A 15,850-nucleotide genomic window follows, 5' to 3' on the forward strand; every position below is an offset into this window, starting at 1 on the left:
TTTTTGGGTGATATGTGGAGAGACTGATAGAATTCGGTGACTCTCACAGTCATGCATAATTGCTTTCTTCCTTCGAAACCAACATTACATACATAATTGACCCCTAAAAATTTCAAGAAAACGCTAAACTCTCCAACAGGCGTTACTCCCTCACCAGGCAAATCATAAATTAAAGCTTCAAGTACGTTTCGACTCACTGAATTTTAAACTAATGAAAAACTTGTTTACGTTTTATTAAAATTAGCTAATACTAGAATATTATAAGTCAAGGATTACTTTACGCATCTAGTAGATTGAGTGCCTTTGGCCGCCGACCAACTATTAGCGATTCAATTGGCAATTAATAAAGACTCGAAATAGCATCTCCGAAATATAGGCGTGATTAATTAATTCCTGATGATAATTCATTTGAGTATATATACCTGCATTCGTGTATACGGATGCGTAAATATTATGTATATTTTTTTATTGCCTACTTGAAAATCACTGGGTACAGTGATTCCATAGACACTGCTCACAGCAAGTATATCATGCGATATTCAATACGTAAGCCATGCTAGATTGTGAGTACGTTTGGCGGTTTTCACTGTGAAGAATGATATTGAGGATTTAGATTTGAAGCGCGTGAAAGAGTTATCAAACGAGTGATCTATATTTTCCTCGTACAATTGGGTCAAAAAATAATATAGCTCTATATCAGCGAGCAGCATCACTGGCACAACGTTAAATCACGGAAGAATCATAATATAGTAGGTGTTGAGGCAGACTGTACGGCCGCGCACTGGTGTTGAATAGAAAAGGTAGAATACCCCAAGATGGCTCTTTCCCGGCGTTACCCGCATTCCCAATATTTATCGAAATCAATCTTCGTTGCCAAGTATATCATTCAAACTTCGGTGTATTGATTATACCTGTGTTCGTCGAAAATTGAAGTAATTTGAAAAAATAATAATTGGCCAGATACGAATTGAAAAATTTTTTGTACCTGATACTCGGCGGGAGTTGTGGGATCTAGGAAAAAATGGAACAAAGTACGCATTAAATTATATAATTATCTATATTGTTATAATGAAAAATTCACCGATTTTCATTATTGCACGCATGACGGATAGGTATGTGGTCATTTATCAGGCTTCTTCGAGATCATTTTGAATTGGAAAAGCTATATTTCATTCGCAATGATGAGAAATAACTCGGTATTGAGAACATGTCTATCCGATTGTGGTGTAAAGAGAGAGGGAGAAATCTTTGAACTTTCTTCTCTGCCTGATAAGTGACCACAAACCCATCACTTGTGCGACATACGCTCTACTCCCACCTTTCTCTACACGTACTCTATCGCTTTCTTGCTCGTATGGTCATTAGTTAGAAATTCGTCTTTAAGCCATACAAGTTGGACCAGGCATTGTCTATGCTAAAGTGTTGGGAGGTCTACCGCCGGGTAATGAGAAAAAGACGGAAGAGGCTAACTAATGCGCCAGGGAAGGAAGCTACGCCCCCCCTTAGGAGAGTAAACGTTGCCAAATTTGAGACCAGCGTTGCCACGTTTGTGTTCCAAAGTCTATGCAATATTGTAAAACTGAATCGCAAAGGCTTACGAGATTTTAAAAGTTAGCACGCACGAGACATTTTCGTAAACGTCTGTACATCGTAAGCCATCCCTGTCACATTACTTTGGAACATCCCTACCACTCCGATGGTCCGTATCGATTTTCTAAATCATAGTCTAATCGTAAGGTCTAAACTAACCCGTGTGACGGTCGGCTATCTTCGGTATAGTTTGGTCACGTTCGACCACCTTCACCTCTCTGCGCTCCCCTCTATAGCCGGTAACTTCTCAAAGCTTACTCGCAGTAGTGGCTCAAGGGGACGTCGGAGTGTTGACGAAGTGAGCAAATCGTGTTTTACATATTTTTTTGCTTTCCAGAGTAATAAAATAGCTTCAAATGTTGGGAAATGATAGAATTTACTAGTACACTTATGCTTCCGTTGTAATTGAGAAAAGTTCGCAAACTTGATGTGAAAATACAGAAAACATAGAAGATTCAGATATCACTATCATACCATAACATCAAAGCAAGTGAGAATCCGTTACTAGTATGTTGAGTGTTTTCGTAAACTTTTTCACCTTGTTTGAGCCAACACCACATCATTTCGCAGTTTGACACGATTTCGTTACTGTGTAGAAAAGAAAACTAAAATATGATTTGGTTACTTCGTCGACACTCCCACCTTCCTTTAAATACGACCAGCAATTGAATTTTAATTTTTTTGTTTTTTATGAAGTAAGATTATCGGGGGCAAGAGAGAGGAGACGGGCAACGTCTTTTTCCCTTATTTAATATCCGCTATGTCGATATCCCGATTAATTTTCATCCATTTCTCCCCACTTTCATGCCAGTAGCCAATATCCTTGATTTAGAGGGGGGTCATTCAACGAATACGTTCACTTTTGAGAAGGCCGTGGATAACTATGATATGATCATTGAGCTGCGGCGGCGGCGGCGGCTGCGGGAGGGGGGGGGGGGTCGCTTTATTATGTGACATTTTAGGGGGGTTGAAGTGAACGAACCAATATCGTTATATGAGGGGAGGAGGGGACTAAAATCTGTAAAAGAATTAAAAAAACAACAACAAATCGAACATACTTGTCGAATGTCCCCAGAATGAATATCCTTGTTCAACGATGTTCCCGTATCTGCGACGAAAATACCCACTTGCTTTACAATATATATATATACTTATATCAACTCATTCAAAATGCTCAACCGATGTTGCGTACCAGTTTGTCACAAAACAAGACTTCCAAGGGTGCTCGTGTCGCCCCGACCCACCCTCTAAACAATTAATGACGATAAGAATGAAAATGTGCAACTTTTCGAACAAATGGAACGATGACACTTCACCATCGAATGTAGCGTTGTTCAAGCGTGATGTAGTGTGTGTGCTATACGCTTCCCTGCAACACCCAATCGGATTTTTTTTACGCTTACGAAGCACATATTTACCTCCCAAAACTGACGAAAGATCCTCACGTGTCGTTATCTTGCTAGCGTTAATTGGTGCGGTTGAACAGTTGTACAAACAGTGCCAGACAGATATGTAGGTGAATAAGACGCGGTAATAGCCGTCCGTCAGATGTGAAAAAAAAGTAAGCTAGACCAAAAGTTTCTTACAATTGGAGGAATCTGGACATTCATTCGTGGGCTGTACAGCTTCCGACCACTGTGGCTTTTCTTCCTCATTCTGCGACACCTCTTTTTTTTTTTTTTTTTGTCTCGACACATGTTTGCGGAAGCGAAACGGTAAAGAGGGAATAAAAGACACCTTGCCTCTTGCACAATTTATTTTTGTCCGCGAATTATACCACCGAGCCGAAGCTCGTGGTCTGGCGTAGCGTGGCGTGTTGCGGTGGGAGGAACGACTACGGAGACAGCGCAAGTTTGTAATTGTCTAGTACACTCGCAATCAGTTCCAGTTCAGAGTCGTCGCTCAAGCGTTGCGGCACTCGCTGATCGTGAGCGTCACTCTCCTCCACGCGGCGACTTGTTCACTCGCAAAACCTGCATACTGTTCAATGACAAATTGCTTCCAACGTTAGCTTGAGTATAAGCGGCCGCGAGTGCGGGGCACGCGTGTGCATTTTCTTTCATCACAGTCACCGACTCAGCCTTACTAAAAATTTACTCGCTTCATTTTATCGCGGTATAATATAGTAGTGATATACGAGAACACGATTGCACGGTCCCAATACAGTATATTATAAATATGCTATATTATACAGACTTTACACGTCTGTTATGCGCTTCTACGCACATCGTTGTGATATTAAACATGTTGTAATATTGAAAAATGGCTACCGGTTCGCTGGTATGCCGCGGTACTTGAGGAAACTGTTGAATGACTCCTTATGATAGGGGAACCACATACATATTACCAAGTATCCACCTGACACGAGCCAAGAGGTGATGCACATAGCCAATAGACCGCGAATGCGGAGACTCGCACTCGTCACTGCAGCGTAAATGATCATATTCGTGTAGTTCAAATGTGCCTCCTTTGATAATGGTTGAAATGTATTTTGCCGCTGACCTTGTCGTTGACTCGGCTTTATTTGTAACATAAAACCGCAATTTCTCACCGCAACTTCTACGAGCTTAGATTTTTCTACACTCACATCTACGTCCAAATCACGCTGAGAAAAATTTCATTTGATACGGTAACTAGGAAAATTCAACAAAACAGGTATCGTTAAAACAAACTGAATATTGTTGGGATTACGAAAAACGAGGTACACGAAACCATTTTGCGCTATTGTCTAACCTTTTTTTGGTTATTGCAAAGCAAAATCAGTTTGTTCGGTTTACTGTAATTTTTTAGTTAAACAAGGCTTTAACGTCAATTTATTCTTGCACAAGCATTAAATTTTCGCAACGGTTAAAAGAAAATATAGTAACGGTGATCGTAACGAGAAGGAATAGTAACGGATACTAGACTTTCTGGTAACAGCTACAAAAACAATTTTCACTTTGTACCTAGAATTATATTCTTCGATTGTGGTAAAAAATGAAAATAGTCAAGGACTGAGCGGTAACCGGAACTAAAATGTATTATACGACCAGGCGAATCGTTGCAGGTTACAATCAGGTGCTAACCAGCTAACCGTTCACCTGCAGTCAGATAGTACAGATTCCTAAACATCGTCGATGATGCTCCACTCCTTACATTCTCTATCGGAATATAAATTTTTCCAATCTGCATGCATAATCCCATTACTCACGTTGAAATAGTTACAACTCGGCCGAAAATGAAAATCTTCACGTCGCAGGAATTTTTTTGTTTTATCAGTTACTAATCAGCTGTACATATAGGTGTCGAAAAAGTTATTAATATTCTCAGTGCTAGACGATTCAAACTTGAAACTTACATGTTATATATCGTATACGCGTGTGTATAATTAAGATACGTATGCGGTAAATCAATTAGCATTCGTTATCCGTCAGCTAAGTGACGCACATCCAAACAGTGTGTAATTTATTCGGCGGTCATAGGAATAACTCTTGAAGTCTGGAAATTCTACCGAACATAATGCGTACAGGTGTAAAAAGGATGCCAAAGCGGAACGGTTAGGCATGAAGATTTGCGGTCTAAGCTCATGTATCACACAAAATGCAAGCATAAAACCATATTTCTGTACCCCTATGATCTACTCATAACCAATACCAGGGTTGCGAAGAAACATTAGCAAGTTGTCAAGAGTAAGAATAGTGTCAAGCCTGACTGATAAAAACTGTGGTGTGGAAAAAATACCTTATACAAACAGTTATGTCGTTGGATTATGAATTTTCACCGTTCGTGACTTGACATAGTGGTATTATTGTGTAGAATAACGAAGCTCAAGTTAGTAACGTTAACGAAACGATGTATCAGGAGAAAAAATCATTATTGAACTATTTTAGAATGACTTTCAAGGTTTTGGCTTTTCAGAGTCAGTGTGTATTTTGTTTATACTCGTTTACTAAATTTCGAAAAGTCATAAAGGCGCGAATTAGCGATTTTCCCTAAACGTGCAACGTTACAGTAACGTTATTAACTTCATCCTAATGTATAATATCCATCCCGGGAAGTCTTGTGAATTATTCGATGAATTTTACATTTACGGTATACAGAAGCGGACAACTCACTGCACAATGGTTCACGCGAGAACCACCTGTTTCACAAGACTCTCACGGTGTCTGTGCAGAGATCTTGGAGACCCGTAGGTCTACGTATCGTCTATGTAAGAAGGTAAGGAAATTTTGGGTGTTGCGGTCAATTTTCAATGTAATATTTTATTAAGATTGTTCGGTCGTGTACGGCCGGCCATCATCGGTTGAAAAATTAGACTTCTATTGACGTTTCTAGATGTTGTGTGAGGGCGCGTGAGCGGAGAAGTCAATAATATACATACATAATTTATGTAATATAATATTATAGTAATGTAATACGTAATTTACATTGAAAATTTACCAAAACACCCAAGATTTCGTTACCTTCATATTCTTAACATCGGTCGAGAAAACTTCATCGTATTGTATATAGGGGAGAGGCGGGCAAAAGAGGCCCCGGCGGGTAAAATCTGCCCCCTATACAATCAAATGGAGTTTCAAAAAATGCCGATAACGCATGAAATTTATTTTGAGGCCCAAAACAATCAAATTGCGTCATAGAAATTGGTCCAACGCTATTCCTCCCTCAGTGGGCCCATGTCACCCATCTCTCCCCTAAATATTATTTCGAAGTACGGCACTTTAATACCTACTTACGCTATGTGCGATCCCTGCTTCTTCTCTTCACAGGTTGAGCTCGAAGCGATGGAATGAAAAAAATCATATAAGATAACAACGAAAATCCGCTTGAGTGCAATCAATGTACAGTAGAAAGAACGTTATAAACTTGCATCGCTACAATCTGGTTACCAATGGGCATGTGTTATCGATGGTGAAACACTCGGCCGTATCATTTCTCGTCGTATATTCCTTAAAATTGCGTCGCATATTCAGACGTTGAACACAGCTTGCACTACGTTAAAGAACTAATCGTAATTCATTTTGATTTTTACTTATCTTTGGCTTGTCTGAACGCGTATGTTGACGAGTTGCCAAGTACCTGTACGGGTACCAGGTACGCACAGCTGTTGCTTAACCAAAGCAACGCGAGTATGTACGGAAATTTATACAGTTGTTGTAGCTAGAAGCTATGTAGAAAATTGTCAGCATGAACGCGCGGCGGGGGAGGGGGGGGTTATGACATCCTTAAGTCTCATTTACACAGCTGTTTCACATCTGTTTAATCGCACGACGACGACTAGGCAACAGGGTCTCGTTAACAATTAGAATAGTGGCAGGCAGGTTTGTAGTGGGCAAAAAGTCGGTACAATAAATAGCGATAATTTTGAAAGTAGCAAGACCAAGTTAATGCGCCTACTGTACGTATTATATTGTACGATTGCAATATGCGTGGGTATAGACTTGGTTGCCGCAAGTAATATATTGCTCTGGGACGAATGCAGCTGTCTGTGGTCTCTGTAGCGGTGAAAAAATTACTCGACAAAATACCGTATTAGTTAATTATTCGGCTATCGTGCATGAAACGTCGGTGCGGATACCACTGCGTCTTCATTATACGAATCGCGTGTTTACTTATACCCTCGTCAAGGAACATTAGTTTACCTAAAACGAGTGCTTTAATATTTCATCGGTTTTCGCAACGGCTTACGGAACCAGCTTCCGGAAAAAATAACGAAAGATTCGGTAATGAACGGTTTATTTGTCACATAAAATGGGTTGCGTGCGTATACTCCATCGTAGCTCAGGCATTTAAATTCTCTCACTGAAATTCTGATATTCCATGTTTAACATTGATGTAATCTATAGACAGATTCAGCAATCTACAAACTTGTAAGGCGCACAACACTCCTTCAGCGGCTACTGAATTCACCCTCGAAAGATTTATAATAACAACCGCGAACGGCATGCAGGGTTATCGTACAGCCCATCGGAGATAGATGGACTGCTGATCGACAGAAGGTACTTGCCGAATATTTCGGAGAGTATCCCAAGAACCGAATCGAAAAGAATAAGGGTCAACAAAAATTTAAGCTAGATTCTTTAATCACTGAATTTGACTGTAAGTTTCAACTTGAACTGAATCAGGTATGAGATTGTTGCCGACGTGAAAATTTGAAATAATGGAAATTATCACCTGTAATTCTATACTTTGACTCATAAATAAGTAATCAGTCTACTCAATCCTTTGAGACTGGGATAAAGAAAGTTCTGTCCCGATTAAGTAGAACGACCTCGGTTCTTCATTCGGATGGGATTTACGGTTCATTTATTGCTATCACACAGACGAGTTCATTGCCGTAATTTTACAAGAAGCGGCGTTATAAAATAACTTGAACTTAACAAACAAGAAAGACAAATTTTTGCGTCCTACGCACTCAGATTTAACGGTGTAAGACCACGGTCGCACACACATCACGCTTACTACGCCTTGCTTTTTTGTTAACCGTCACCTTAGCGATGATCGTACGATGTAACCTGGGGTTACCAACAATGCGATGTTTGCAATGGAAATAACCGAGCTGTTTAGCCGTCGACGCGACAACGGGGAGATATAAATATATTACATCCAGAACCTGAAATGGGTCAAGTTTCAATTTAATTTCGCTTTCTTCACTTATTTCATCAATCGCAGTATTTACCGTATATTCTCACCATTTATCAAGCCCCCTTTCAAAGCCTAAGGAATGAGAAATGGTCCAAAGGGTATAACCGTATGGCTTGCATTTAATCGTGAAACTGCGTAAATAATGAAATTACTCAGCGCCGGGAATGTTTAATTATTATTCCCTAGCAATAAGACACGCATCCCCAACTGAATAACATTCTGCTTTGGAAGTATTTAATGTAATCGTTGGATCTAAGTGATTATTGGCAATATTGCAACCTATGGAAAATTTTTACACTACTTCCACACTCCTAATGTAATACTAAAAAATTGTTGATAATTCAGAGGTATTCGATGCCGGCTTTTCCACTTCCTGAGGCCGAATAGTAAGGTCAATTGGATTTGTATGAAACTAATTAGAAAGCACATAATATTAACAAGTACACATTTGTACGTATCCTGATGAAACAAGGTGTGTACCAACGTTAAAGAAATTGGAAAGAGCGGGGAATCGACCGTGATTTCTTTTCTCGTAATTCCCTATGGGATGACGTATATACTTTTTTACACACATGTATGTGTAATAGTGGCGTTATATTTTGGCGCCAAGGCTGCGACATCGATCTTTCACATCGTACCCACGCGCAACTTTTCTCATATCACGAGAACGCTGATCAATTATGTCACGGTTTTTGCAGCAATTTTGACTGACACATAAAATTCCTCTCCGTATGCTTCGATCAAAGTTCTAAGAATAGGCATAAAACGTTGAAACAATCCCGTTGACACGAATTATGACAGCACGGCGGTAGTGTTGACTACACATCAGTGATAATTGATAAGCATACTCATCTCCTAATTGTGTTTAACGCGCTGTCCGTCAACTTCAGAGTACTCTCCCGTATGGACTGACGTTACATTTATACTATCATCGATTGTCTTCCTCGGTGAAAACACTGTTGAGCTATGCGTAGGCGACAGAAATTGATCTGAGAGAGACCTTTTCAAGGTTGCAACAATTCTTAGAGAAATTTAAAATTTGCCGTTATCATATAGTGCGTATGGTTTAAATAGACGGAGCACTATTGTTATACGATCGCGTATAAGGTAAAAATCGCCATGTAATTGTACTGCGGAATTAGTACTGGTTTATGATACCCGATCATACCGCGAATCACTACTGCATCAACGTCCTTGCAGTTTTGGTAACAACTTAACTGATACCTATCAACGCAAGTTTCGACAAACGGTGTCAACGTGTCGCAAGTGCTGTGAACTTAATCAGAGACATAAACTGCGACGGTGTACGCCCCTCAAATAAAAACATGTCGTCGTACTTTCGTTGGATCAAAAGTGGCAAAAAAGATGGCGATTATCTTGGTGTTAACAATAAACCTAGAAGTCGTTCTTTGGATTCCAGGAGCCTGGAGGCATCCGGTGTCCGTCTGATCTTGCAAAATGTAATTTGAAACCTTTCCTGCATTGCCACTTCTACTATACAGTACTATCGGTAATAGGTGAACAGATGCCATCTCCACCCCCCTTAAATACTTATCCTTAAATGTTATAAGGGGTTTTCTGTCACCTCCTGAATTCGCTTCGAAGTTTCAACTGTCACAGTACGGCCAAAACAAGCAGACTCCTTCTTACATGTCAGCGCTTACCATTTCGACTACCCTATCTCAAGGCGTGACCATTTATTGATTATATTCTTTTTTTTTTTATCAACTTGTAAACAACGCGAATTATTTAATGCTCATCACCTCTTACCATCGCTTCGGGCGTAAAATTGTCCGCGTCGAAATAATTAGTGGAAACAACGGTGTCTTGAAAGAAAATTTTCACACGCAGTTTCGAGTTTACAGTATTGAAAATTTATTAATGTTGATTCTTGGTTTTTTTTTTTTTTTTTTTTTTTTTTTTTTTTTATTATTATAAATGCGTGCACTTTGATTATTTTTCAATTTTTCTCCACGGTTGTAAGAACTGTCGATGGCAGAACTTTTGAACCATGGATTAAAGCTTTCCTCCGAAACTGAATAAACAAATAAAAAAAATGAGAGCTGTCATGGGACAGCCGGTACGAACGAAGTTCCTTACGCTACAAAGAGACGCTATACTGATGCCGCTTGTTTTCTTTTCGAGCGCTGTGTGAGAGAGAGAGAGAGAAAGTGGGAAAGCTATGAGAAAGAAAGAGAGGCAAAGTATAGACGTACGCTGTGAGAGTGCGCGCTGCGGCCCAAAGTATAGTTGTACGCTGTAGGAGAGAGAAAGAGGGGCGAAGTATAGTCGTGCGCTGTGAGTGAGAGAGACCGCTGCTGCCGTCTCCCACCCCAAGCGCTGAGACAGAGAGAGAGAGCGCGCGCACACGCTGGAATAGAGAGAGAGAGAGAGAGGGAGATCGCGCGCACTATAGCAAACGAGCACTATAGCCAAAAAGTGTCGGTTTTTTGGTGTCGTTTTTTTCCGCCTAGCCCCTACGGTGAACGAGCGATAAGGAACTTCGTTCCAAAAAATGATAGAGTAATACTGACATACACACTTAAGGCTGGTGGTAGTGACTTTTACGCTGCAATTGGCTCAACGGATATCCACCTACAAAATGGAACATATTATATCGCGACGCGACGCAACGTTTTAAGGGATGGATTGCTCTGTGCGCTCCGTCCTCTTCTATCAAGTACTGGCTATGCATAAAAAAGAGGCAGAGCCAGCCCCGAAACACGCTCCTTCGCTCCCTCTCGCCAGCGTTTGCTTTTTCGCCTCTCGTGCGCAGTTCATCCTATAGGTCTTCGGTACGACGCCACTGCATAATAATTTAGGAGCTTGGCAACGTTGCAAGCAGTTGCGAATGACCACGTGGGCAGGAAATTTGCGGCCATACCGACGGAAATGCAGTGAATACGTTTACCCTGTAGCGCTTTGCAGAGCTTCCAAGCACTTGCACGCAGCAGCCTAACGGAAATCATTTAGAATCTAGTTATATTAAAATTTTCACTCGGAAAATAATAATCCGTTCCGTAATTGGTCAGTGACGCATGCACGACTTACCCTGTGTGGAAACGAAAGCTTTAATTTGACATGTAGTTAATTAAATATGGTCCAACCCAGGCGGTATGCAGGAGGTACCCTCGTTGCTACGCGAATAAAATTTTTTATGCTAGCCGCGCGTTTGGTCACTGCATTAAAAGTTACTAGGATCAGTGACTCTATTCTCCCCACCAACTACCGTATAGGGAATGCAGTAGCGCGCGGTCACGCTTCGTTCCGTCAACAAGTCCCGAGCGTGATCATTGTGAATTCGGAGATGATAAATCATTATGGATAACCCAGCAAAAACAAGTGATTCTGGGCTGATGAGCCAGACTGTATACCTCCCGGCTTCAAACTAGTTTCAAGCTAAAAATAATAATAATATGAATAATAATAATAATGTCATTATCTCATTGGCACTTTGGAAGCCCAATGTCAAATTCGTAGTCACTGACCCAAAATACCGCACGGTACCAATTTTCATTCGAATACGTTGATCCCTTCTCGAGATATCATATTTATTTAATTTTCTATAAATTTGGTATTTAAATGATTCAAAAAGTGCCGAAGCAATCAAAGTTAGAATCTAGTCAGTTATAGTTTGGAAAAGCCGCGTCCGTTTAGACCAAAATCATCAAAATCCGGTAACACACCCACAAATACACACGCACGCACGCACGCACGCAGACATCCATCTCAAAATGTTTGGAGGCGAATATTTAGACTTCAAAACTTTTCATATTAGGGGTGATTACGATACGTCCTTTTTTCTCTGAAAACATCGAAACAAGAAGTTAAAAAAATCAGGGGATTAACAAACTGGGTTATTTAGCAAATTTTTTATTTATTGGTTTCCGAGAGGCCACACATTGGCAACATAAGTTACCGAAATCATCCGGAAGTTGTAAATACTTGACAATATTTTATTGCTTTCTCTGCATAAAGCTAATGACGTAACATAGCATGAATTCCATAAATTACCTCACAGTTTCTTACTTATGCGCAAAAATATTCATCTCGATCCCATTTGTCAGTTTTGAGAACTTCCAGTGTATGTACGAAATTTCGATATTATCCTTTTGATCCCCATGTTAAATTCTTTTCCAATTTTCTTCTTTTAACCTGCTAACAAACTTTTTCGAACATTTGTCAATGGATTTTGGTTTCAAGAAGCATGCTATTTTGAAAAAAATCTCATCCACAACTTCAGAGCGAGGGTACATCTAATTTCCATCGCACAAGACACGGCGAATCGTAAAACTAACCAGACTCTCTGTAACACAAGATCCGACTATGCATGAATACCAGCATCAAGACAGTTTTACTTGCAATTATTATAATAGATGTGAAATCATTAGGGGACGACTATCGCTCTCTATCGCTGCGCTCACATCAGTCTCAATGCCGATATTGTTTTTCTACTCACGGACAGGTGTAATTTTTTTTTAAAACGATGACAAACCATGCCGTTTGATGGAAAAATCGCTGAAACTCTGCCGTGTCTTCGCTAGCTCGCGAGTGTGTATGAAAACGGCAATTTTGCGCCCGCTTCAGGTACGCGAAAATGCGTTTTTTCAGAGGGTTGGGACAAAAATAATATTTCTACTTACAGGGTCGTCTGTTCGTTGGTGCACGCGACACCACGGAAAGAGAGATAAAGAGGGTCGCTTACGCGACTAGAACGGCTACGCCTGCAGCAATACGCGTATTCGGCAATGAAGAAATATCCGTCTGTAATTTCTACGTTTGTGCATCGAAAAAAGCGATATCGGGAATCCCATTATTCAAATGTAGTAGAAACAATTAATTAACTGTATCGTTGCTTTGAGCCCTTGACTGAAGACTGTTACTTCCGCCAACATTTGAGCATTGTATGAGTTGACTGTTTTCAACAATATATATTGTGTGTTTTGTATGCACACACGGGGGGGCGGGGGGGGGGGGGGTTAGTTATTATCGATATAGTTGATTGAACTACGTTAGGTATTTGTCACGAAATCTCACTAAACTGTCCAATTGGAAAATTAGAACTACTTTTACGTGATACTTATTTCCTCGTTGTCAGTGTATAATAGCCTGGTACCTGCCACCAGTTAGTAATATTTCAAACATGCTCCCAGTAACAGTTGATCATTACTTTGAAATCGTCTCAGATACCCCCGGGCAGTTTTTTCTTTAATAAAAATCTCGCGGACGGTGCTGAGTATTGATGTTTGTTACATTACTATTCACTTGAATTATCTGTTAAAGAGGTTTAGGGATACAGCGCATGTATTAGCTGAAAGAAGTCTATTAAAATTCGATTCACTGAGTGGAATGGTTAGACACAACCTATATTCACGGTTGGATATACATGACGTGACTGTTAACGTTTCTTGAATTGCTCTTCTTTTAATTCGTCGACAGTTCACTTTTCGTATTTTTCACCACTCGTTGTCACACGCCCGCTCACGGAAATCGCTCGCAAACAGTATTATTACATTGAAGTTTACGCGAAAAACTACAAGTCATAGTGGCGCCCCTGTACCGGAGCAAACGGCAGCGAGGATCCTAATTCCTGTTGTCCACATATCACAAAGGAGCATTCGTATCTTGGGCGAGCGTGGTCTAAATCGGAATCCTCGCAATAGCAGTCCACTTGCTTTGGCCGTACGACATCAGGAAATAACATTCTAATCAAACAAATCGACCATCGATGATTGGCTGTGTCGATTTAAAAATCTGTCAGACCATCTGTACTTCGAGTATCGTCATCACGTTGGCAATTATATTACTTTATTTCTGAGTTGGCTGAAATTAAAAATATTTCCCAAAGATCGGATACTGGAAGGGTCGTTACATCAAATTTGCTAAAACGCAAAAATCTATTTCAAATTTTTTTAGAGCATACTAAGTCGGAATATGAGAAAGTCGAGATGTATGAGATTCAAAGTATGGAAATCCAAAATATAAAATCTCTAGCATTTTTTCTCGCTAAAACAATAGATATGATTCCTTCGTATCGTTCTCATGGACGGCTGGGTCCGTTCTAATTGGCTAAATAGAGTAGTGTACTGAGTTACACTCGTAAACAGCCACATACATATCTAATGTGCCTCTTGCGACGAGTTCTGAAACTTATTCAAATACAGGGCGCACGAAACCAAAACAAATTCGCATACAGGTGATGAGAGAAATTAATGACATTGTAGTCAGGTCGGCTAGGTGGTCTAGTGGAGCTTGTCTCTGGTAAAGCATCTCTAGACACCAGGTTCGATTCCTGGCTCCGTCGTTAATTCTTCTAAAATATTCGAACTTTGCACTTTCTCTAAAATATAAAATCGGCTGAACGAATAAAAGTATAGAAAATTTTCAACGATTATATGTTTTGGTTTTCCATACTTTACCTTTCTACATCTGAACTTTTCATCATTTCGACTCTACATGAAGTAATTCTGAAACAATAGATTTTCGGGTCTCTGAAAATTATATCCTGACCCCCACTCTCACGAGATGAAATTTTTGAATCACTTGTTGTTTTGTCCGTTATCAACTTGTATAACATTGAAAATGCGAAAAGTGACGCTTATCTTTCTTCATCTTTTACAGAGAGCAGCTGCACAGCATCATCAAATCGCAGCACAAAGTGAGTACTTATGAACATTTTTATAATTGACATCTAATTTAATCGATTATTTAATAATGATAGCGATGCCAGCTGATTATTTCTGCAAGTATGATTGTTATGTGTGTGCTGCACGATAAGTTTCTACAAGTGCGAAGTTTTGCGATTTATTTTCTCCAGCCGTCTTCAGCTTGTCAGTATTTATTGTAATTAAGAATGTACGGGCGTGCAAGTCGTAATCGAGCTAGGTCAACGAAAATTATAAAAATTGTTCTTACTTTTGTTGCAATACCTGCATAAAATTTGGAAGCGATCTCCAAACCGCACTCTATACACACAACTCTGCACCATACCGGAGTTATTTTACTTTTATTTTTTTTTCGTGATGCGAAATTGATTCTTACAGGAAGCTGTCCGACTCGATGTAAAATCACGAAAAAATTAAAAGTAAAATAAAAATATCGTTGAGACAATCGCTTTTAAATTGTACCCAAGTGTTTGAATTGAAATGAAAGTGTGTATTTCGAGTTGCTTGATATTCTTGCCGATAGTGAAATACTCCAAGTAAATGAACCTTTAGTATTATTTGCATAACGGAATTACCAACATATTACTCACAGTATTTCGGAAAGTGGTATTATTTTTTTAAAAATGATTACCACTTTGTATTCATGGTTTTGAGAGAAAGAACGAAGCACCAAAGGAGAAAAAAAAAAAAAAAATAGGAAATTACTAGCCAGATAAAAAATTCCGTTGAATTGTGTTGCAAAGCCCATTGACCCACCTGAAAATCAAAGTGCCTGCGTTATAGCGAGTGCCGTTTCAAGACCCGAACCGCACGGAAGCGATTAAGCTTAAAACTTTACTTTGCAATAATAAAACCACTGTCCCGTGCAAATTCCATCCAATTTAAATACGATTATTGCATTAAACTTCTGTAGGCAATTTAGGGTGGTTTGAAAAAAAGTTTTTTTTTCTTTCCTCTCACCCCCTCAAATG

The 15,850-nt window shown here is 39.7% G+C and overlaps 1 protein-coding gene across 4 annotated transcripts in view; it reads left to right on the forward strand.

Moving 5' to 3' along the window:
• LOC124179955 (dentin sialophosphoprotein) overlaps nt 1-15,850 on the forward strand; it is a 74,748-nt gene that overhangs the window by 20,457 nt on the left and 38,441 nt on the right. For all 4 annotated transcript variants that reach the window (XM_046564841.1, XM_046564842.1, XM_046564843.1 and 1 more), the window contains exon 7: nt 14,836-14,872. In XM_046564841.1, the coding sequence (XP_046420797.1) occupies nt 14,836-14,872 (37 nt within the window). The remainder of the gene's footprint in view (nt 1-14,835; nt 14,873-15,850) is intronic.

This window comes from Neodiprion fabricii, chromosome 4 (assembly GCF_021155785.1).
Source record: "Neodiprion fabricii isolate iyNeoFabr1 chromosome 4, iyNeoFabr1.1, whole genome shotgun sequence".
NCBI classification, from domain to species: domain Eukaryota; kingdom Metazoa; phylum Arthropoda; class Insecta; order Hymenoptera; family Diprionidae; genus Neodiprion; species Neodiprion fabricii.